The sequence below is a fragment of the Pseudorasbora parva genome, chromosome 6 (genome assembly GCF_024679245.1).
Source record: "Pseudorasbora parva isolate DD20220531a chromosome 6, ASM2467924v1, whole genome shotgun sequence".
NCBI classification, from domain to species: Eukaryota; Metazoa; Chordata; class Actinopteri; order Cypriniformes; family Gobionidae; genus Pseudorasbora; species Pseudorasbora parva.
Window position 1 is genome coordinate 8,472,248 of NC_090177.1, and position 25,935 is coordinate 8,498,182.

At 38.8% G+C, this 25,935-nt stretch overlaps 1 protein-coding gene across 2 annotated transcripts in view; it reads right to left on the bottom strand.

The window, feature by feature from the left end:
* Positions 1–25,935, bottom strand: part of tut4 (terminal uridylyl transferase 4) — a 63,630-nt gene that overhangs the window by 15,771 nt on the left and 21,924 nt on the right. For both annotated transcript variants that reach the window (XR_010905286.1, XM_067445532.1), the window contains exons 12-19: positions 21,761–21,935; positions 13,739–14,232; positions 11,624–11,774; positions 11,434–11,520; positions 7,512–7,615; positions 3,012–3,069; positions 2,803–2,906; positions 937–1,026 (exon numbers count right to left, since the gene is read on the bottom strand). Coding sequence is in view for 1 of the 2 variants with exons in the window: in XM_067445532.1 (XP_067301633.1) it covers positions 937–1,026; positions 2,803–2,906; positions 3,012–3,069; positions 7,512–7,615; positions 11,434–11,520; positions 11,624–11,774; positions 13,739–14,232; positions 21,761–21,935 (1,263 nt within the window). In the remaining variant the exon portion in view is untranslated. The remainder of the gene's footprint in view (positions 1–936; positions 1,027–2,802; positions 2,907–3,011; positions 3,070–7,511; positions 7,616–11,433; positions 11,521–11,623; positions 11,775–13,738; positions 14,233–21,760; positions 21,936–25,935) is intronic.

Here is a 25,935-nt window from a genome sequence, read left to right on the forward strand (position 1 = left end):
ACTTAGAAACTACAATTAATTTAAGGCCATAAAACTATATGTATAGTTAAAGGGTTATTCACTCGAAATGAATTGCTGTCATTAATGACTCCCCCTAATGTCGTTCCACACCCGTAAGACCTCCGTTCATCTTCAGAACACGGTTTAAGATATTTTATATTAAGTCTGAGAGCTTTTCTGTTCGTTCAATGAAAGTTCATGCACACTATACTGTCCATGTTCAGAAAGGTAATAAAAAAAAAATATTGATTCATGATTCGGATCGCATGTCAAACTGCTGAAATCACATGATATATATATATATTTACATTTATATTATTTATATTATTATTAATACGCTGATTCATAACCGTTTGAATTTTTATTTGATGATTGAAAACAAACCCGGAAGAGAAGACAATGCTGAATAAAGTTGTAGTTTTTGTTATTTTTGGACCAAAATGTATTTTCGATGCGTCAAGAGATTCTAACTAACCAACTGATGTCTCATATGGACTACTGTGATGATGTTTTTATTACCTTTCTGAACATGGACAGTATAGTGTGCATACACTTTCATTGAAGGAACAGAAAAGCTCTCCGACTAAATATAAAATATCTTAAACTGTGTTCTGAAGATGAACGGCGGTCTTACGGGTGTGGAACGACATTAGGGTGAGTCACTAATGACATCAATTTCATTTTTGGGTGAACAAACCCTTTAATAACGTGGCGACTTCTTTCACTCTTTCCTTAGACTTATGTACTGTATAAAAGTATTGTAATGTTTTTAAAAGAAGTCTTTTCTGCTCACCAAGGAAAATCAAAGTTATTTTATCGTTATTTTATCAAATTATTTTATCGTTTGAATATTTAGGGAGTATTTTGTGCTTTTATCTGCATTCTGCAAATTAGATTCCCATTTATGATGACAAAGGCAGGGATATCTGATCTTACCTTGGCAAATACTTTCATAGTGTAGCCCAGATACTGCACACGAGGGTCTATAGCAGCGTATGTGGCCAGCATCCGGGTGTTGTGTTGGGCCTGACACACAAAACAGGATATAAAAAAACCCCAAAACAAACAATAATGTAATGTAATATTAGGGCTAGTGCTGGGCGGTATACCAGTTCATACCGGTATTTATTCTTGTTATGATATGAGTTTTGTATATGCCGCAATACCGGTGCATGTTGCTTAAACAACGTTCGGAGCGCGGCACTGTAGTGAGAGCACAGCTGAGATCACATTACAGCGGAGAATTCAAACAACACGCAAGAGAGCGGTTTCTGTGATGAGATTAACAGCGCTCACCACAAGGATCATAGATCAGATACAGACTGAAGCGAGCATTTTTAAGTTTATTATGAACGTATTTCAAATACCCTAGAGCAGTGGTTTTCAACCCTGTCCTTGGGACCCCACACCACTGCACATTTTGAATGTCTCCCTCATCAGACACACTTCAGTGCTGCGTCCCAATTCGCCTACTTATACTATGTCCTAAAAGTAAGTACCGGTACTCTTTTTGTGAAGAAAAAGTGCATACTTTTGAGTGTGTAGCAGAAAAGTATGCGAGCTTCGGGACATACTGCTACGTCATCTTTAACAGACTCTGTCGCTTAGTTACGTGTGTCCCGTCACCGTTTAAACTGCCCTGCCAATCATCACACAGTTCAAATCCTCCACATTTGCAGTTTAAATATAATGATGCATTTAAAAGTTAATGGCCAAACGTGTCATTACAAAAGTTCACAATGCTGCTGCAGGTGAAATATAATGTGGACAACACTGAATAAATATATTTTTGTCAGGTTAAATACTGATAGTTGGTCACTCGAACCCCTTAATCTAAACCTCTCTACTTAACGGGACTCACAGTCATGCTTGTAGTTTTTTAACACTTTTTATCTGTGTTTGTAGTTCTAATCGAATCCTCTTCCAACTCGCAATGGGTTGTGGGTAATATCAGCCGTAAGTGCGCGCATCGATCCTTACTTCGAATTCGTTTCGGAAATAGTAAACCATCCGGGTATCTTTGGAATACTCTTTTCAACATACTACGATTTGGGACATACTAATTCTATTTTCGGATACCATTTAGTATGGATAGTATGCGAATTGGGACGCAGGGCAGGTCTTGCAGTCTCTACTAATTAGCTGATGAGTTAGATCAGGTGTGTCTGATAAGGGAAACATGAAAATTGTGCACTGGTGTGGTCAGGACAGGGTTGAGCACCACTGCTCTAATGCACATGGACCAGCACCATTCATTTTTGGACATGCTGCCCAGCACTAGTGGTCTAACAATACATCGACCTAGATTGATGCATCGATCTAAAGTCTAACGATACAATGCATTGACGCAATGAGTTAAAAATCGATACCTATAGGCTATTTATATATTTAAGAGACATTTGTTTTAAAGGAACTGTATGTAAGAAATGTATTTCAATGAATCATAAAATGGCCCTGATATGTCACTAGACATTAAGAAATCATGTTCATTTCAAATACTTATATCACTGACAACAGTAGTCCGGCCAGGATATTGTCATTTAAATGTTTTTGTTGCAGCCCTCAACTGATGTTGACATGTATTTTAGCCTGAAGCTCCGCCCTCCACCTATCGACCAATCACAAAGTCAGTAGTGTTTCGGCATCCGGGTTGCCAGATCTGCTCTAGTTACCACAGCTGCAGATCTTTGATGTATCGGAAAATATTGTATCGCTGGCTATGAGAATCAATATTTTATCTCATCATAATAAACCGTCCGATTTACACCCCTATGTAATATAATAAATATAAAAGAGTCTCACCAATGTGTTGTAAAGGCTGATGTCTCCCTCCAGTCCGCTCTGCCTGTGTTCAAACTTCACTATAGGCACTTTAGCAGTTGTGATAGGCAAGATATTCCTTAGACCTGAACCACACAAACAAACAAATCAATCAGCGCTGAATAATAAACTCATACTGACTATATTTATAATGACACACCGAGTTTTCGAAAAAGAAATCAGTCACGCACCTGTGTGTTTCTTCAGCACCTTAGCTAAACCCTCTATGATCTCCTTACAGTTTAGTTTCTGCAAGAAGGGCAGGAAAAGATACTGCGGTTATTGAAGTAAAATAATACAAACTAATGATTTTATTTTTTGAGTGCTTTTAAAGGGGGGGTGAAATGCTGTTTCATGCATACTGATCTTTTTACACTGTTAAAGACTTGGAATCCCATACTAAACATAGACAAAGTTTCAAAAGTTAAGGTGGACGTTTGATGGGAGTATTTCTTTGTCAAAAATACTACTTCCGGTTAGTCATAAGTTTCGGCAAGTTTTTTGAGATCATGCGTCCCCTTTGACGTTAACGGGGGCGGAATTTCCTTGTATGGGCCTTACGGACAATTCTACCGGAAGCGCGTGAGAGAGAGCGAGGGAGAGAGCGAAAGCAACAGGCTACGCCCATCAAAGCGCTGGCTTGTAGGATGCTAAACAGGTGATATAACCAGTAGCTACTGACTTACCCACTGATAGGCCGGCGGTCGATCTGTATTAGCACTTTCCTCACGCGACGGGCGAATCACTTTCCTCACAGAGCGACTCACTTTCCTCACGCGGCAGGCGAATCACTTTCCTCACTGAGCGAATCACTTTCCTCACAGAGCGACTCACTTTCCTCACAGAGCGACTCACTTTCCTCACGCGGCGGGCGAATCACTTTCCTCACTGAGCGAATCACTTTCCTCACAGAGCGAATCACTTTCCTCACAGAGCGAATCACTTTCCTCACAGAGCGACTCACTTTCCTCACGCGGCGGGCGAATCACTTTCCTCACTGAGCGAATCACTTTCCTCACAGAGCGAATCACTTTCCTCACAGAGCGACTCACTTTCCTCACGCGGCGGGCGAATCACTTTCCTCACAGAGCGAATCACTTTCCTCACAGAGCGACTCACTTTCCTCACGCGGCGGGCGAATCACTTTCCTCACTGAGCGAATCACTTTCCTCACAGAGCGAATCACTTTCCTCACAGAGCGAATCACTTTCCTCACAGAGCGACTCACTTTCCTCACGCGGCGGGCGAATCACTTTCCTCACTGAGCGAATCACTTTCCTCACAGAGCGAATCACTTTCCTCACAGAGCGACTCACTTTCCTCACTGCAGCGCGCTGCTGCACACGTCATTATTTAGCTCCGCTCACATGACACGCCCACCCGCTCGGCTTTTTTCGGAAAGACTCGGAACAGCGCATCTTTCTTATATAATTATAAAAAAAATAAAGACTTTTCGGAGATATGCAGGATGCAATGCTACTCTATAGGTACTCAAGATTGACATGACACTGACTGAAACTGAGTGTTTCACCCCCCCTTTAAATATAAAGTACCATTTTAACAGTGAAATCAGGCATCAACACAATGTACATTATGAAAGGAGGAACGTCTGAAATGATATAAATTTTAAATAAATGAAATAAAATCAACTAGCTACTCACAGCTGTTTCCCGAAAGCATATTGTTGCAAATTTTGTCGTTCGAAATGATGTCATGCAGGTGGTGGAGTAATAACTTCCTTAAATAAATCTGTTCGAGATAAAAATGTATGTTTTTTTTGGTATAATCTACAGACATGGCATCTAAGGACTAAGTCTCTTTTTTATTATGATGTATTTCCGGATTCAATCATAAACTGTTTTTTCGATGTGGTCATAAGGTATTTTCATCACTGACAGGGGCTAGTCATTGATTTTTATTGCGTCCGAATCCAGAGCGACAGTGTTTTTCTCCCATCACCCGCATAAAAATGAACCCGGTCGAATTACCTACTGTTTTTAGAAAAACACCAAGGACATGTGGTGGTTTAATTGCCGTTGAAATCCACATTTCAAGAATATATAATTTCAAAGTTCACATCCTTTTTGACCACAGCAGTAATTTTGATGCATTTTAAAGATCTAGACTTTCATTACGGAAATGCTGTCAAGTATTTACAAGAGCCATATATTTCATCAACGCTCCAAAAAAAGACGAAAAGCATGTAAACGTTTGAAATGGGCCGTTATTACGGCAGCATTTATGCATGTTAAAATAACCGCAGCATTATGTTTACCTCATGTGAATAAGAGGCTGTATTCACTTATTCTGCTCATTTCCACGTGGAATAAAATGACATCCTTTATGTTGAGATAAAAAACATGACAGAAAACTATTTTCACTATAATGTGCATCTTTATATCTTCCCATTTTTAAACCGATTTAAATTAAACGACAATTAGGATATTATTTGCCTATTTTTAAATAAAATATGCATTTATTTTTCTGATTCCAAGCATATGCCATTTTATTTATTGCATACAATCATGCTACTGAACACATGAGCAGAGTGTCCCCAGGTGTGCAGGATCACAAAACTCACTCCTCCACCGTGAATAAATCAACATCCCAATGCACAATTTTATCACTGAGGTGGCATGCACATTTATTTTTACAGACTTAAACGGAGAAACAATTACGGAAAAACAATTCCTGTCCCAATGGGGCTATAGGCTCATTCTTCCATACTAGAGCACATCCCCACATGTGCACTCTTCAGAAACAGTGCTTTAAATCTCTCAAACTAAAGTATGCATACAAAATAAAATATACATCTTATACTGCTGAATGTCAGCTTATTTTGCTCAAGACAAGGATTTATTAAATCGACATGTCATGCAAACAAGAAACTCTCTTCTAACAAGAGCTGAAGTTCCAAACACACATCTTTGTGATGCTGTGTTCGAATGTATGTTGGAACTATGGATTCGGGAAACACCAACTCGTTTAACCATGGGCGTAGATTACACGGGGGACGTGTCCCCATCACATTTAATAAAATGTATTTTCGTCCCCTGCACTTTTACTGGGTCTCACCGATCCTAATCGACCCGCTCCGAGCGGGATTCGAACCGGCATTACCTGCGCGGGGGCGGGCAAACTAACAGGGACGCTAAAAACAGCTTTCTTTCATCTCGGTTGACAGCGCGCTTGAATTCTTGAGGTCACGGGCAAGTGTATTTACATAGAAACCAATGTGAATACATCAAGATTTAAATTCAGAGACAAAAAATAATCTATGCATGACCTGTCATTTTATTCAAATCTAAATATGAGGAGGGCGCTCTCACAGAAAGTCCAAAAGTGGATTTGTAGAGGTAATATCCAGTCACGCTGGAGCTGCAGCTGAAGGAAAACAATCGTTATGATGATGAAACGTGACGACGACAATCAGACGAGTGCGACAATATATGCTTTATGTGTGTTTTTCAAGTCATCTCAATGTAGGCTATTTATTGACAATAAAATAGGCTATCATATGAATAATGCAGCTTTTAATGTTTAGTATCTTCTGCTCCCCAAGGCTGCATTTATGTAATCAAAAATAGTTAAAACAGTAATATTTTGAAATATTATTACAAATTAAAACAGCTTTTCCCCTATGTGAATATATAGTAATTTATTCCTGTGATCAAAGCTGAATTTATCATCATTACTCCAGTCTTCAGTGTCACATGATCCTTCACTAATCATTCTCATATGAGGATCTGATGATCAACACACATTTATGATTATTATCTGTGTTGAAAACAGTTGTGCTGCTTAAAAATGTTGTGGAAACCATGATAGCCTACATGTTATTTTTCAGGATTCTTTAATGAATAGAAAGTTCAATGGACAGCATTTATTTGCATTTATTAAATAAATTATTAACTTTTGTAATATAAAAAATATCACTTGTGATCAAATTAATGCATGTCTGATCAACAAAAGTATTAATTTCTCTTTTTTTAATTTTACCACAAATTTTTAGATGGTTTCCACAAAAAAGCAGCACTATGAGCAGCACAACTGATAATAATCATAAATGTGTGTTGATCATCAGATCCTCATATGAGAATCATTAGTGAAGGATCATGTGACACTGAAGACTGGAGTAATGGTAAATTCAGCTTTGATCACAGGAATAAATCACACTTTACTATATCTTCACATAGAGAACAGCATGGTTTACATCAGAATATATATATTTTTTTACATTGCATAAAATCTATGGAGTCTTAATGCACAAGTGTTTGTAGAATATAAACCAATCATAAAATTGGCACAAAAAATAGGAGAGAAATATTATAGATATTAATTAGTGGTTATTGTTAAGCAGTGTATTTGATATCTTGCCCAATTAAAAGCAAGAGATGCTAAAAATTATATTGGTCCAAAAATAAATAAATGGTATTACGACATTTCTGTCCCCCTCACTTCTGAAAAGATGGCTACGCCCCTGCGTTTAACTATGCTGGTAACGACAAAACGATGCTTTCAGGAAACAGACCCCAGAGTGTAAAAGACTGGGAAGAGGAGCTGCAACAATAATGTGTTTGAAAAACCTGTTATAGTAGAGGCCCAAGACTGAAAAAGGCCATAATTGACCCACTTAAAAAAACAAAACATGGCATCTGGTATAAATGTCTCTTTTGAAGGGGTGTTTATACCTCAGCGGTGTCATGACCCTCCAGTGTCATACAGATGTCCAGGTCACTGTCACGAAAGCCAAAGCCGTTCTTAGAAGAACCAAACAGACAGAGCTGGGCCTTATCTGAATAAACAAACAGAATAAAGATACATTTTCATCAAAAAGTAGGAATATTACAATCTGTCAATAATCTTAACATTTTTCACACACTGTTGGCATTCTTGGTCAAAAGTTGTTAGACTAATACAACATAATTTTTTTCAGGAAGTGCACTGTTTCTCCATGGTTTCTACAGACAGCTGAGAGTATACACAAAAAATACACAAGTAAACAAAATATATAACATTGTGGTAGCACTTTGTTTTTCAGTCCTGTTCTGCATGTACATACTATGTATTTATTATAGTTATTACAATAACTGGGTAATAACTAGGTACTAACATTTGACCTAAACTTAACCGTAACCCACGTAGTTTTCTTATATTACCCAGTACTTTCTTACGTAAGAACACAGTAACTACCAGAAAATATAGTTCAACAAAAATTGTTCTTGTGGGTTTTTGGATATTTGAATGCTAAAATCTTACATATTGTACCCTTAATATTTTGACGTTTATGGTTCTCTGATGTTGATTCATGGTCACATTACATGCATGTAAACACATATATTATATATACACGCACACATATATTAGGGCCGGGACTTTAACACGTTAATTAATTACGCAAAAAAAAAAAAAAATTACCACACTTATTTTTGCACCGCAGAACGTTTTTCAATGAACGCGTTTCGACGGACCGATTATACTGGAACACCAACTAGCGCTACGGAGTCACGACAACAACAAACCATGGGTGAACATGAACGAAGAAGCTGATGAGACTGCTTTGCTTGGCCCCGTGGATGGGAAATTTTGTTTTAAAAACGAAAGGATGGAAGCGTCGTCAAGAGCAGGGTTGTGTGCAAGCTATGCAACAAGGAATTTGGGTATCACCGCAGCACATCGAGCCTCAGATATCACAAATATGCTTTTGCTAAACTTAATGGCAAACATTGCGCTGGTCTGCTGGACTGAAATAAATAAACAATATTTTGTTGATTAAGCTTATGCATTCAGTCATTATTCAATGGTATACTAAAAATCCATGTGAAAAATTACTTCTCATTGTTCTCAGGTCAAATATTTATATGCAATTAAAATGCAATTAATTTCGATTAATTAATTACAAAGCCTCTAATTAATTAGATTAATTTTTTTAATCAAGTCCCGGCCCTAATATATATATATATATATATATATATATATATATATATATATATATATATATATATATATATTATTTTTTTTATTCAGTATGAGTTTATCTTGATTGTTTTCATTTATTTTGTTATAATTTAATTATTTCAAACCCCATTTTGTAAAACTATGTTGTAATATCTAGTTATGTTCAATAATGTAATGCACATAAATAACAAAATGTTGTGTTAGATTACCATTAAAGGGTTACTTCAGCGATTAGCATATGGCTTTGTATCAGTAGAAACCCTGTAGTATATTCAAACGATTGTGCTTATTTATGCTCATTTATGACTCCTGCAGCGTTAGTGCTGTGAGACTCTCGCGGCGACTGGATCATTATATTGGACAGGTATGTTCAGTTTTTAATTGTAGTGTCTTCTCCAACTCAGTCTATGTAATACAGTAGCGGTGGCTTTGGGAGTGGCCTCACAGGGCAGTGAAGCATTCTGGGAATTGTAGTCTTTTATCGCCATGAGACAAAAATACATTTTCTGTCTTTTCTCAGTCTGGAAAGCACCAAATCAAAAAATAATTTCACATTTCTACTACATTAAAGGTGGGATAAGTGATATCTGGTAACCGTTGTTGTTATTTCAAATCACCAAAACAAACACGCCCCTACCCCCAAAAGGGTCTCGGCCCTATATTGATAGCTCCGCCCCACACATACGTAACCCAGGCAACAACTATGGCAGAATCTGTGGGTAACTAATTCAGGTCGAATATTCAATGAAAAAGTCATCCCTTCTATCACAAAAACACAAACCGTTCTCATGAACAACTCGATAGAACACGAGCCACTAACGTCCAGCTAACGACATATTACAATTATGACAAGATTAGAGTTATAGCGATCACAAAACACAAACCGTTCTCATGAACAACTCAACAAAGTTAGTAGGCTATACAAGCTCGATAGTCCAGCTAACGACATGCATTACAATTATGGGTAATATAGATGAATATAGGAGTATAGTATCTTACCTGTCGAACACATTTTGTGAGCTGACGCTTGAAACCTTGAAACACTGAGGGGATTTAGATGCTCCATACAGTGTGGAAATGAACGGGTCTTTATTATCACTGGAGTGAGCCACAATACGATCGCAAAAGGACAAACAAGCAAACATGACACACGAGCATATTCAAGCAAAAGCCAGCATATATTAGTTCTTTCTTGGCTAATGTCCGTCCTGTGTGACTCGTGTGTTTTGAATAATGACGCGCACTGAGCCTCTCTTCTCACCATAGACATGCCCCTTACCTGCTGATTGGCTACAAGTTTGTTATTCCACTCAGCCCGTGTCCTTTTCTAAAACGGTTTTGAAATAACACTTACCCCACCTTTAAAGGACAACTCCGGTGAGAAATGAACCTAGGGGTAATTAACAGATGGTTACCGAGTAGATCGTTGTCTGGGATGCGTTTGAATGAAAATCGAATGTAAAGAGTTTTATCTTTAAAAACAGATTAGCTTATAACACTAGTCTATGGGGCACAGAGTAGTGAAATTAAATCGCTAGTTAATACCACTAACAAGGCTAAAAATAGCCTCACACTAACACAGTAGCATAATGAGGGTCCCAACATGCAAACCGAAGCATTGAGAACTTTGTAAGAGTACAAACAGTTTAATAAGAAGACACTTTATAAACAGAGCGCATTTCGCGTTCACGGACAGGCACCATCTTGGAAAACAGTCTCGATTCATCGAGCGACGAGAGCTCTGCTAAGTGATGAACTGTGACTTGGAATCTCATATGGTCCGTTGTTTCCGGAAGAAAACACTGAACACAACAGAGAAAATAATAAATAATAAATAAAACTAAAAATGCCCATGTTATTACATTTCACAAACTTAATTCCTATCGACCAGCTCACTTAGAACAGCGCTCGTGGATCGATTCATCGAGACTGTTTTTCGAGATGGTGCCTGTCCGTGAACGCGTAAGGCACTATGTTTACAACGTATCTTCTTATTAAACTGTTTGTACATGTACAAAGTTCTCAATGCTTCGGTTTGCATGTAGGGACCCTCATTATGCTACTGTGTTAGTGTGGGGCTGTTTTGAGCCTTGTTAGTGGTATTAACTAGCAATTTAATTTTACCACCCTGTGTCTACCCTGTGCCCCATAGACAAGCATTATAAGCTAATCTGTTTTTAAAGATAAAACTCTTTACATTCGATTTTCAAGAAAACGCATCCCAGAGAACGATCTACTCGGTAACCATCTGTTAATTACCCCTAGGTTCATTTCTCACCGGAGTTGTCCTTTAATGACCCAGTTTAAATACAGATTCATCTTTCCAACGCTGAAGTACCCCTTTAAGCATTAAATTACCATATTACCATTGCATTAAATTACAAAATAAAAGCTTTTTAACACTTTCTTGACATCTTGAGTGCCACAATTTCTCTAATATTGTGTTCTTTTGAACAGTTTTGGGAATTTTTATTTTGCTACTAGAAGGAATTTTTATTTTGCTACTAGAGGTAATTATATTTGCATTAGGCTCCACCCAACTATGACAACTTCTGTTTCTGAAAATCCTGGAAACAAAGTTAACAAAGCTATTTTGCTACTGCGTGTTTTTTTGTGATGACCCTGGCGTGATTCCATATGAAAATGCATTCGCACCGTTGTACTCTTTCCTAATGAAGTGCTCTAGGCTGGCCAGAATCTGCTCACGCTTCTGCTGCTCTCCGAGAGATGGCGACAGCTCACCTACAAACACAAAAACATCACATTTGAACCTTCAGCACAAATGCACCCGAGCTGCTGGTGCGTTGGATATTAAACACAGATGATGGTAAAGTGTGGCGCTCACGGTAACACAGCATGCAGAGTCCGTCCAGGATTTCTCTGAAGTGCTCGGTCATGGGCGGCAGAGGATTCAGCTCGATCTTCTTGAAGTCTTCAGGGCAATCGTCTTTAAGGTGGCCGTCTCGCTTGCAGATGCTGCACACGACCGTTGGTGGCTGGATGGAAAAACCACAAAAGATTCTTCATTTCTGGATCAGCAAAGTTGCCTTTAATTCTCACCACTGTTTAAAGGTTTGGGGGTTAGCACAATATTTATAAAAGAAATTAATACTTTTATTTATGTTTTTTGATCATCAAATCATAACATTCATTTACATTATTTAAAGCCTTAAAGTTCGCATAATTAAGGGCGTGGCCACTTCAAGTGACAGGTGGATAGACGTTTGTCTGCTGCCACCTCAGCTCCGCCCATGTCCCGCCTCTTTGCCCATTTTCTGTTATCAAGGAGTGGCAACGGCCCGGTTTTGAGGCTTCAAATACTCTTTTCAGAAACCTACAGGTGACCTCACAGACATATATTTTTTTTTACAGTCTATGATATTTATGAGCAATATCACACTCATATCATATCGTGAAATAGCTCTATATCAGATTGCAGCATTTATCTAATGTGAAAAAATTATTGTGTCAATAAAATCAAAAACACAAATTTCAGATATATTGTTTTTAAAGTTGCACTATGTAGTATTTTTGCAGTAAAATATAATAATAATAATAATAATAATAATAATAATAATTCATTACATTTATATAGCGCTTTTCTGGGCACTCAAAGCGCTTTACATATAGGTGGAAATCTCCTCAACCACCACCAATGTGCAGCACCCACCTGGATGATGCGACGGCAGCCATATTGCGCCAGAACGCCCACCACACACCAGCTGTTATATCCAATAACCACTAGGCCAGTGTTATATATTTTGTGCAGTTGAGTACTTAAAAATATCCCAAATGCTTCCAACTATTTGTAAATTGTGAGAAAATTGCTATTTTAACTAAGGACCGTGACGTTTCAGCATAGCGTTTGAGCGAGTCGCCTGTCAATCGCGTCATTTCTTCGTTACCCTCAGCTTTATTCTGTAGAAGCGCTTTTCTCTTAGCAGTGTGAACATGTCAGAGCAGCGCCGAGCGAACGCACAGAGGAACGTCATAACATCATTTTAAACACACTCAAATGTATCTAATATGATAAACAGAGCTTTACCTTATAATCATAACCGGAATCGCGGAAATAGTGCAGGCGCCCGACGACGGTGTCCCGTCCCGTCATAATAAAAGTCCCGGTGTTCGCGAGGCGGATGTTTATTTAACAATCGTTTCAGCGGCCGTGCTCAGCTCCACAACACTCGGTCCTGCTCTGCTTTACACTACCGTAATGTTAATAACCGCATCCATGAACATGATTTCTGCCCGAGTCCTATTTCCCACCGGCTGTGAGGTGAAGACTGCACTCAAACTTGGCGTCATCAAACTACGCTTTTGTTTAGAATAGGCGCCCTCCAGTGGACGGAAAGTTGCATAGTGCACCTTTAAAGGAAGTGCATGTAAGATTGTGGCCAAAACTGGTACTGCAATCCCTTTCAAATGACTGTAGAGCGGTGTATCCCCTCCCCCCCTACCCCAACCCGAGGTTGCCAGATAGGCAGCAGGATCAGCAGGAATGTTTGCAGATCTGCAGCTGTGGTAACTAGAGCAGATCTGTCAACCCGGATGCCGAAACACTACTGACTTCGTGATTGGTCGATAGGTGGAGGGCGGAGCATCAGGCCAAAACACATGTCAACATCAGTTGAGGGCTGCAACAACAACTTTTAAATGACAATATCCTGGCCGGACTACTGTTGTCAGTGATATAAGTATTTGACATGTCTAGTGACATATCAGGGCCATTTTTTTATGATTCATTGAAATATATTTCTTACATATAGTTCCTTTAAATAATTCAAGCACTTTTCACAAATATGGCTGTTTTCAACGGTATTACAGGACTTTAATTTCAAAAAGTCCAATTCAAGCACTTTAAGCACAAACCCTGGAATAAGGTTGTTTAGGCGTTTGAATCACAATCACAATATTTTAACAATAAATCATGCAGCTCAACCGTATCCCGCGCAATTACCTTTCCTCCCGTGAAGATCATCCTGTCGAAGATGTAGTGCATGTCTTCTGGAGCGATACTGTCCTGTACCTCCATCTCTTGATCTTTATCCTCCTCCTCCTCATCATCACTGTCCATCAGCAGGCCGTTCAGGACGGAAGGAGACACAGCTGTGAGGAGATCCCGGGAAACGTCCATCCCACCATCACTCAGCAGGAGCTCATTGAACCCTGCTCTCAGGCTCTCCTCTTCCTCTACATCCCTCTCTTCCTCATCATCACTGCTGTCTCCGTCCTCCTCGGCGCTCCTCTCCAGGCTGTCGTTGTGTCCACGCGAGCGCACTCTGCCGTGGCTTCGGGATTTCTTCCTCAGTAAGCTGCGGCTGGCGTTCACGCCGTTCCTGCTCTGAGGACAGGCAAAGTACTTGTAGGCCATGCGGAAACGCTCCTGGATGTACTCAAACACCATCTGACTGTTCAGACTGCGAGCCACGTTCCTCTTCAATGCAAACGGATCTGGAACAGCCAACATCTCAACATTTAAAAGTGCTTTCATACTGCAGCTGTTGCTCATTATTTTTATATGCATCTTAATGGGACAAACAGAAAAAAAGTGCACAAAAAAATAGAAGTAATAGTAAAATACTGTGCTGTTTTCATTTGCGGCAGTTTGCGCATCGGCTTGCTGATACTCAGAAGCTCATCTGCGATGGGCATATCTGTGGCAATTAGGAGTTGACATTTATATATATACAGAGGTGGGTAGAGTAGCCAAAATCTTTACTCAAGTAAAAGTACAAGTACTTACGGAAATATTTACTCAAGTAAAAGTAAAAGTAACAATTGTAATAGTTACTTGAGTAAGAGTAAAAAAGTATTAGATGAAAAAACTACTCAAGTACTTAGTTACTAGTTACTTTCGATCTGATTGATAAGATCCAAAAACCCTGAATTTCAGACTACTTAGAGAGCTTTCACACACCTCCATATATATATACACATATACATATATATATATACACATATACATATATATATATATATGTGTGTATATATATATATATATATATATATATATATATATATATATATATATATATATATATATATATATATATATATATATATATGTGTATATATATATATATATATATATATATATATATATATATATATATATATATATATATATATATATATATATATATATATATATATATATGTGTGTGTGTGTGTGTGTGTGTGTTTAATGGTTAAACAGTGTAAATTAATGGTGTGCTGGGCTAACCACAGCTCTTTTTAAAACATACTTTGTTCTTATATTTTTATAAGTATATGCATTCTTAAAAATAGAGTCCCATTTTTAAATGTAGACTGTTGTCTGTCCGGATATGTGTATAAATGCAAGATGTCACATTAGGCTATTCAATTTGTTTCGTTTTTAGCCTGATCCATCAGTACCTATGGCAACGTTTATGCAAACCACAAAATATGTACCAATACGTACATATTGCGACAGTTTCAAAGTGAAATGTCCACTGGGTGGCGCTAAAAGCTTATTTTTTTCCAGAACAGATTTGCGTGAATCTGACATGTTTTGTTACGTTGTGTTTTTAACGTACACCCACACTAAACCTACCCGAAAGTGTTAACAAAAGCAAATGTGACAAAAATAAAATTGTGTCCATGTATTTTTAGCTTGTGTTTAGAACTCGTCTTTGAGCTCTTTTATCATGACTCGTTCTTCATGGGGTTCGTTCTCAAGCTTTTCGCATTGCAAATACAAATCTGTATCAGCTGAGCTATCGAGCAAATCTGGTGAATCAGAAAAGCAGAACATGGAGCTGTGACGCAAAATTCAAAATGTTTTAGTTTACAAACCATAGACTAAAAAAATGCAGTTTTTCTGCCTATAGTGTTCATTTCTGTTGGAATTTCTGCAGTGTGAATTGGTATGTATTTTGTGGTTTGCAAAAACATTGCCACAGGTACATTTTGCCAATGAGGTTGCTCGTTTTATGAGAAAAAAAAGATATGTAAATGTGCAGATGTGAACGTTTGTTTGGGGACGTGTGTTCGGAGGATTCAAACGATTTGTCAATGCTTGCACAAGAGCGCATATGAGGAAAACATTCGGACAGTGTGTGAAATAGTATTACAATAAAGGAAAAGTGCCCATAGTTACCAAATTACCATTAATAGTGTTCAAATATAGGCATCATTGTTACACTTACCACTGCTTTCTCAGGTTGGAGCTGGAATTATGCTGAGATGTCAGTTCATATTGGTGCACACAGCATGCATTAAATTATGAAACTGTTCTTTTTGACATCTTGGACTGAAAACAGGCTGAACTTGAGGCCACGTACGGGTGATCTGCCGCTCACACACATCTCCCTCTGCTTCGGCCATCATGTTCTGACTAAACGCGCGCTAATTTTATGCGGGTGATGCGTATCCACCTCTCGCGAAGCAGCCTCTCCAACGTTTCGCGAGACTTGCGAACAAGTCATAACTTATTTTAAAATATATAATTAATTATCACCATTGACAGTAGCGGAGGAACGCCACCGAATGTAACGAAGTAAAAGTACAGTTTTTTCACAAGAAATGTACTTGAGTAAAAGTAAAAGTACCCATTTTTAAATATACTCTAAAAGTACAAGTTACCCAAAAAATGTACTCAAGTAAATGTAACGAAGTAAATGTAATTCGTTACTACCCACCTCTGTATATATATATATGTGTGTGTGTGTGTGTGTGTGTGTTTAATGGTTAAACAGTGTAAATTAATGGTGTGCTGGGCTAACCACAGCTCTTTTTAAAACATACTTTGTTCTTATATTTTTATAAGTATATGCATTCTTAAAAATAGAGTCCCATTTTTAAATGTAGACTGTTGTCTGTCCGGATATGTGTATAAATGCAAGATGTCACATTAGGCTATTCAATTTGTTTCGTTTTTAGCCTGATCCATCAGTACCTATGGCAACGTTTATGCAAACCACAAAATATGTACCAATACGTACATATTGCGACAGTTTCAAAGTGAAATGTCCACTGGGTGGCGCTAAAAGCTTATTTTTTTCCAGAACAGATTTGCGTGAATCTGACATGTTTTGTTACGTTGTGTTTTTAACGTACACCCACACTAAACCTACCCGAAAGTGTTAACAAAAGCAAATGTGACAAAAATAAAATTGTGTCCATGTATTTTTAGCTTGTGTTTAGAACTCGTCTTTGAGCTCTTTTATCATGACTCGTTCTTCATGGGGTTCGTTCTCAAGCTTTTCGCATTGCAAATACAAATCTGTATCAGCTGAGCTATCGAGCAAATCTGGTGAATCAGAAAAGCAGAACATGGAGCTGTGACGCAAAATTCAAAATGTTTTAGTTTACAAACCATAGACTAAAAAAATGCAGTTTTTCTGCCTATAGTGTTCATTTCTGTTGGAATTTCTGCAGTGTGAATTGGTATGTATTTTGTGGTTTGCAAAAACATTGCCACAGGTACATTTTGCCAATGAGGTTGCTCGTTTTATGAGAAAAAAAAGATATGTAAATGTGCAGATGTGAACGTTTGTTTGGGGACGTGTGTTCGGAGGATTCAAACGATTTGTCAATGCTTGCACAAGAGCGCATATGAGGAAAACATTCGGACAGTGTGTGAAATAGTATTACAATAAAGGAAAAGTGCCCATAGTTACCAAATTACCATTAATAGTGTTCAAATATAGGCATCATTGTTACACTTACCACTGCTTTCTCAGGTTGGAGCTGGAATTATGCTGAGATGTCAGTTCATATTGGTGCACACAGCATGCATTAAATTATGAAACTGTTCTTTTTGACATCTTGGACTGAAAACAGGCTGAACTTGAGGCCACGTACGGGTGATCTGCCGCTCACACACATCTCCCTCTGCTTCGGCCATCATGTTCTGACTAAACGCGCGCTAATTTTATGCGGGTGATGCGTATCCACCTCTCGCGAAGCAGCCTCTCCAACGTTTCGCGAGACTTGCGAACAAGTCATAACTTATTTTAAAATATATAATTAATTATCACCATTGACAGTAGCGGAGGAACGCCACCGAATGTAACGAAGTAAAAGTACAGTTTTTTCACAAGAAATGTACTTGAGTAAAAGTAAAAGTACCCATTTTTAAATATACTCTAAAAGTACAAGTTACCCAAAAAATGTACTCAAGTAAATGTAACGAAGTAAATGTAATTCGTTACTACCCACCTCTGTATATATATATAAAGATTTATATAAGCGAGCTCTTAACACATTATACTCCATCACGTCTATTGCGGTCTCAAAACTCTGGCCAGTTGATAATACCAAGAATATCTAAATCAACTGCAGGCGGTCGATCATTTTCCTATTTAGCTCCTAAACTGTGGAATAGTCTTCCTAGCATTGTTCGGGAAGCAGACACACTCTGTCAGTTTAAATCTAGACTAAAAACACATCTCTTTACTATGGCATACACATAGAACATTTTTAACTTTCATTATTCAGATCAATTGACTGATTGTTAGGCTGCATTAACTAGGTCAGCCGGAACCGGGAACACTTCCCATAACACCTGATGTACTCGTTACATCATAAAAAGAGTGGCATCTACGCTAATGTTAGTCTCTCTTTTTATCCCGGATCTGGGCCCTGTCCGGATCGGATGGTGGACCTGCCTGGACATGACCAACGCATCCTGGAGTGTCTGCTGAGCCGTGTCAAATGGTGTCTCCTCCGAATTTTCCTCACTGGCACGACATGCTCAAAAACCCGTCTTCGGCGCAATAATTCCGATCTTTCTTGTATTCATACTCTTCTGTAATCGACGCCCCATCCTAAATAAATCCGTCTCTTCCGTGATACCATGAAATTTTGAATATTCCAATCTAATATGATTTCTGACCTGTAAGGTTGCCAGAATAATAATCATACATGGTGTGTTAATAGGCCAGAGGAGAACTGGCACCCCGACTGAGTCTGGTTTCTCTCAAGGTTTATTTTTCTCCATCATGCCCTGATGGAGTTTTGGTTCCTTGCCACTGTCGCCTTTGGCTTGGCTTGCTCAGTTGGGGACACTAAAATTATGATCTAAGCTATTCAACTTATTATACAAATAAAATGTATGAATTAGGTCTTATTTAATTCTATAAACTTAAATACTGATCTGCCAACATTGTCGCTATATGATAAATTAAAATAAGCTGATAACATCACTGTTTTCTCCAGTACGACTGTACAGCCAAATCTAATTTTGTCGCAATATTATCCTGTTTGACACTGTGAAGCTGCTTTGACACAATCGTGATTGTAAAAGCGCTATATAAATAAAGTTGATTGATTGATTGATTTACAGTGGCAGCTCAGAGATGTACAGTAGCATTTAAGTATGAAATTGAATGAATAAACGTAGGCTAAATTAAAAATACATAGTCTTCAATATACAATACACATTGATTAAAAGCTACTGTATTAAAGTTTTTTTTTATAATTCAAGAGCAGTGAGTGATTTTCTCTTTGTCTTTTGTTGTTTTTTTAACATAATTTTAGAGGTGAACTGTCCCTTTAAGGACAAGAGTTCACAACCTGCTCGCATCTCATATACAGACACGTGTTTATGTATGTTAACCTTGTGTGTTTTTGACAGTATTAGCGCAGTAAGACTACTTCTTGCATTCTTCTTGCATAGATTCGATGCATCGATATGCAGGACCGGATTCAACCACTGATCTCATGGTTGAATCTTCGCGGGTGTTATGACACGAGGATTATACCATTTTGGCAATATGGGGGTGCTCAATCTTAGTGTTATAAAGACGTGTCGTGGTGCTGAACGATCGCCCCTTTAAGGGCACTGAGCTTCGCACCGGACACGCCGCGCATTTAAAATTCGAACACATATACACAGACGGCGGCATTCGACGCCTGTTCGCGGTGATTAAATGTATATTTTCCTCAAATCGTGAATGTACATACTGATTTCACCCTGTGCTACAAGATACACTCATCGTGCAGCTCTTCTGTCAGAAGTCGATTCAAACTTGAGCTCGCGCGTATATAATGTTCACGTCTGCCTGGTGTGAGATCCTGAGACACGGCGCTGTGCTTCAGTCCGGTGTGCGACCCCCTTTAGGCACAATCGGCTTAAGAACGTGCATATAAACGCACTCAAAGTGTTCTTTTCCTCTCTAGGCAGGTATTTTTTTTAGGTTTATTTATCAAAATGTTCTTTTATATATTTGTGTGATGTTCTGTGTTTCGATCGCGGCCTATAAATGTAATGAGAGAATGGTTAATTTACGAATGTGTAGCGTAGCCTAGTTATGATCACTTTATTAAAAGTGGTGGCTGTGTGCCGTGTAAAGTCAAATAAAAACAGTCTTAGCCTCCTGCTGACTAGTGTCCTGCCCTTCCCAACCTGTTTATAGCGTTTATTTTTTTCCGGTCTATTGTTTACACACACATAGATGATTCGACTATCGGTTGACCATAGAGAGATTCGAAAATTCTGATTCGAATGTGTAAATCCTTAGTCGGGGACACCCCTAGTGCGTGCTCAGCGCATGTAAAACAGTGCTTAAGCACGCCAATGAAATCTTTAACCAGCAAAGTTTTTGTGAAGAATACTACAAGTGGGACACAATCATGAAGTGGAATGAAATTTATTGGATATTTCAAACTTTTTTAACAAATCAAAAACTGAAAAATTGGGTGTGCAAAATTATTCGGCCCCTTTACTTTCAGTGCAGCAAACTCTCTCCAGAAGTTCAGTGAGGATCTCTGAATGATCCAATGTTGACCTAAATGACTAATGATGATAAATAGAATCCACCTGTGTGTAATCAAGTCTCCGTATAAATGCACCTGCACTGTGATAGTCTCAGAGGTCCGTTTAAAGTGCAGAGAGCATCATGAAGAACAAGGAACACACCAGGCAGGTCCGAGATACTGTTGTGGAGAAGTTTAAAGCTGGATTTGGATACAAAAAGATTTCCCAAGCTTTAAACATCCCAAGGAGCACTGTGCAAGCGATAATATTGAAATGGACGGAGTATCGGACCACTGCAAATCTACCAAGACCTGGCCGTCCCTCTAAACTTTCAGCTCATACAAGGAGAAGACTGATCAGAGATGCAGCCAAGAGGCCCATGATCACTCTGATGAACTGCAGAGATCTACAGCTGAGGTGGGAGACTCTGTCCATAGGACAACAATCAGTCGCACACTGCACAAATCTGGCCTTAATGGAAGAGTGGCAAGAAGAAAGCCATTTCTTAAAGATATCCATAAAAAGTGTTGTTTAAAGTTTGCCACAAGCCACCTGGGAGACACCAAACATGTGGAAGAAGGTGCTCTGGTCAGATGAAACCAAAACTGAACTTTTTGTCAACAATGCAAAACGTTATGTTTGGCGTAAAAGCAACACAGCTGTTCACAAATGTTCTCCATCCAACCTCACTGAGCTCGAGCTGTTCTGCAAGGAGGAACGGGCAAAAATTTCAGTCTCTCGATGTGCAAAACTGATGGAGACATACCCCAAGCGACTTACAGCTGTAATCGCAGCAAAAGGTGGCGCTACAAAGTATTAACTTAAGGGGGCCGAAAAATTTTGCATGTCCAATTTTTCAGTTTTTGATTTGTTAAAAAAGTTTGAAATATCCAATAAATTTCGTTCCACTTCATGATTGTGTCCCACTTGTTGTTGATTCTTCACAAAAAATTACAGTTTCATATCTTTATGTTTGAAGCCTGAAATGTGGCAAAAGGTCGCAAATTTCAAGGGGGCTGGATACTTTCACAAGGCACTGTATATTTGCTTATATCAGAGCGTAGACTCACATATTTCAAACTGAGAGAAATAGAAATGCAAATTAAATGCAAAAACAACAACAACAAAAAATAAATAAATTCACAAGTGCGTATTAAACCATGAACGCCGTACTGAATGGTTTAATATTATATTGAGACACATACATATATATACACACACACACACATACATGATCTAAAAGATCTCAGTGCCTACCCTCGATGGCGAGTCTGCGGCGAGGCCAGTGCTTGAGATCTCGTGTCAGCAGCTCTCTCAGACGGATACTGATGATGTGCTCCTCCAGCGCAAACTCCAGCGTGTAAAAGCGCAGGAGCTCCAGCCACAGCTGCCCCAGAGACGCGCTCACCGGCTCCTGCAGCGTCAAACGAACCTACAAACAAAACACACATTACACTTTTTCAGTTCTTCTTTTACAAACGCTGAGACCAACTTCTCAGTGCTTGGGTCACTTTTTCAACAGCAGTCTGTTGTCCTCCATCTATTTTATGCACGTTTCGAAATAGCATTTAAAAAAAAACTGGACGGAATAAACACTAAAAAAAAATTGTGCATAAAAAAAAAAGAGCTCAATTGAGGCAGATACATTTTAATCCGATAAGTAGTCATGTGCATAAGCTATGATGGTTTACTGAATGAACCCCTTGATGCACAACATGAAAACCTCATGTGACTTAGGGTGCTTTCACACCTACCTAGTTTGGTCCGGATTTTCGGACTTTTCAGTTTGGTATGAACCAAAATTACAGGTGTGAAACCTCCCTCGGACCACGGTCCGGACCAAACTAACGAAATTTGGTCCGACAAAAAGAGGTAGTCTCAGTCCGGACCAAACTGAACAAAGGTCCGGTTCGTTTCTTGTGTAAAAGCATTTTCTGTATAGTTCAGACTTTCAGACCATTTACAGGAAGTTTGGTGGTAGGATTAGTGAAAAAACACAGATCAAACTCACAGCACATGCAGTGATGGAGCGCGCAGCATTTTAAACAGAACCGCTCAGTCAGCTCGCGTAAATGTGCTTTGCTTGACTATTTATTTTCGAGCTATATATATATATATTTCTCATGTCTGTGAGATATGCTGAGAGCCAATATACTGAGTTTCGGTATATTTATGAGACCGCTCCAGTTCATGTGCAACGCAAATGATCGCTCCGTCACGGTTTGTCTGCTATATTATTTATTAAAGCTTATTTATTAAATTCAGGCAAATGATGAAAGATTTATTAAAAATTAAGATACAATTTATACAAAGCTTTCTACAAAACAAAATTTAATGAAGTGGTCAAAATCATTTCTGACCCGATGTCTTTGACATATATTGCACATCTGTGAGCGTTTCATAATCAATATAGCCAAGATGAAATTAAAAAATAACATTATAATATTTAAACATAACTATAAAACAAAATGCATTGTTTGGCTAAAAAGCGTGGTCTTCTCCTCCTTTCCGGTCGTCGCCGATAAAATGTTTGCACAACGAGGACGTTCATTTGGTGAATTTGCCTTGAGAATAGTTGGTGCTGCAGATAGTAATGCCATAATATTAACAGTATCGGCAACATTATGCGTCTGTTTCTTTCATTCTTGTCAAAGTTACCCGCTGAATTGAAAACACACTGATGTCAGACGCATGTCCGCTAAAAAACCAATCAATGTGAAGATGCAGCCCACGACAGGACGCAAGTGCGTCATGTGAAGTTCTTTAGTGCGCTTGCACAACTGCAATGTGAAAGCAAACCAAAACGAACCAAATGGATACAATATATCAAAACACGAGCTTTGGTTCGGACCTTGGTGCAGACTTTCAGGTGTGAAAACGCCCTTATGGGTCCTGCACACTGTGCGATTTTTCAAAATCCTTTGCGAATGTCCCTTGTCAGACTGTACGAACATGATCCCCGATGTAAGCCATGTCACACTGTAAGATCTCAGTCAGCATTATTGTCAGACAGCACGATAGTGAAGGCGCGCTAAAAACGGACGCGCGCAAGAAAACTCGTCGACAGTGACCTGCATTACACGCGGGACTGAAATGACGGCTACAAAGAAATCTCTAGCTCTCGTTTTGGTCATAGTTTGTCTTGAAGAAACGAGATATTTGACTGTCGTCGTAGGAGAAGTCACACTGCAGGATTGCGTGCCAGATCTTCTGACACTGCTAGAATTTCATCTGAGGTAAAATTTGATCGCAGCGCTCATTAATCGGCTGCCGGTGAACTAGGGCTGTCCTCGACTAAGGATTTAGACCAGTGTTTCTCAAACTTTTTCAGCCCAAGGACCACTATATCTTCCAAAACATTTTCTGAGGACCACCTACAGAATCCCACTCTAACACGCCCCCAAAAACCAACAAAATAGGAAGGATAAGCTAAATTTAAGTTTAATATGCAACTGTTTCAAGTCAAAAACTAATTATTCAAACACAAATGCAATGATATGATGAGAAATGATTATATACATTTTTATTTAATTTGAAAAAGTAAATGTGAAATGAGTTTAAGCTTAATATGAACAACAAACTGCACATGTGGAAGAAAAAAAACTGCAATTATTATTAATAATAATAATAATAAAGAATAATTAGCACGATGGTTTTATTTTTTGGTCAGCTGTTTGTGTAATGAGCGCTTCCACACCGAACGCGAATGTGCTGCGGCGGAAAAAAAACGGCATTTATTTTTTTCGTTTCAGTTTCGATTTTTATTTTTTACTCTAGCGGCATCAAAAACGGCTTCAACCAATCACATACAAGGAAACAAAGGTGACGAAATGTCAAGTTGACGTCATGAGCTATTCACTCAACATTAACCATTGACAGGTATGGCATATCTCATGAGATTACAGCTGTAGGTCAAGTCAAAGCTGTGCATCTGCAGCTGTGTTTACTACTGTGTTTACAGACAGCAATAACCTAAGTTAACCTTTTATATATCATTTTTTTTTTAACCTTATGTCCGCGATTATGGAAAGTGAATGTGTTGCCATCAGTATGTCTGTGGCACTTAAATGTTTACATTGTGAAACAGACCGGATGGATTGGTTCCTGAAGAGCGCGGTTTGTCTCGTCAGATGCGCTGCTGTCTCGGGATGAGATCCTTAAATTGTCCCACAGACTTTAGAAAGTACTACGTGCAGAACCGGCCATGATAAAGATTTAGCTCCTATACATGATTAGCATACTCCCCTTCAGACTCTCTGTCCTTCAAGACTAGGTTGCACCCGAAACCGTCTTTTAAATAAAATGAAAGGCTCATCTTCACTGTCCGTGTTTTCTCAGCTGACGCGGCGAATGTTTTGGAATGTTGGAGCTCTGAAACGTTGCAAATTCTGTACGAAAGCGCTCTGTGGTGCAGATGTGAATGGCTTTGACGCGAAGTATTCGCATGCGAAATATTCGCTTATTCGTTTCGCTTTTTCGTTACGCGTCCGGTGTGAAAGGGCCATTAATGTCCAATATCACTGAAATTACTGGGATTTTACACATGAAACAAAAACTATTACATTACAAAACTAATAGATCTGGGGATTTAAGATCCATTTTTACGTTATTAAAACAGAATGGCAAGAAGTGTTTCGCAAGTACATTAAAAATCTACTTAAATAAGTGACGATTTTATAAACACTTGGCTAGTTTAGGTCATCTTTTCGCGGACCACTAGGGGCCGATGGCGGACCACTAGTGGTCTGCGGACCATACTTTAAGAATTACTGATTTAAACATTCGAATCAGAATTGTCGAATCTCTCTATGGTCGACTGATAGTCGAATCATCTATGTGTGTGTGAATGGGTTGGGAGGGGCACGACACTGTCAGCAGAAGGGTAAAACTATTTTTATTTTATTTAACAACTTTTAATAAAGCGACCAAAACTGCCTGCCAACTGACAGACGAACTGACAATGGCTTTCTTATTTAGGTTTAAATAGCCTAAAAGGTAATGTGGTGGATAAACATTAATAAACCGTTTTCTCATAACATGTTAAAGCCGCGATCGAAATACAGAACATCACACAAATATATAAAAGAACATTTTGATAAATAAACCTAAAAAAATACCTGCCTAGAGAGGAAAAGAACACTTTGAGTGCGTTTATATGCACGTTCTGAAGCCGATTGTGGCTAAAGCGGGTGAAGGACGCGAAGCTCAGCCCTGCGCGCCTCAGAATCTCACTCACACCGCCACCTGACGCGCACATTATATACACGCGAGCTCAATTTTGAATTGACTGACAGATGAGCTGCACGAAAGCGCTCTGTGGTGCAGCAGGATATTAAACAACTTTCTGAGTGGCCGCGGACAGGCGCTGAATGCTGCCGCCGGTGTGTGTACACTCATTGAACGTGTTCTAATTTTAAAGGCGCGGTGCGAAG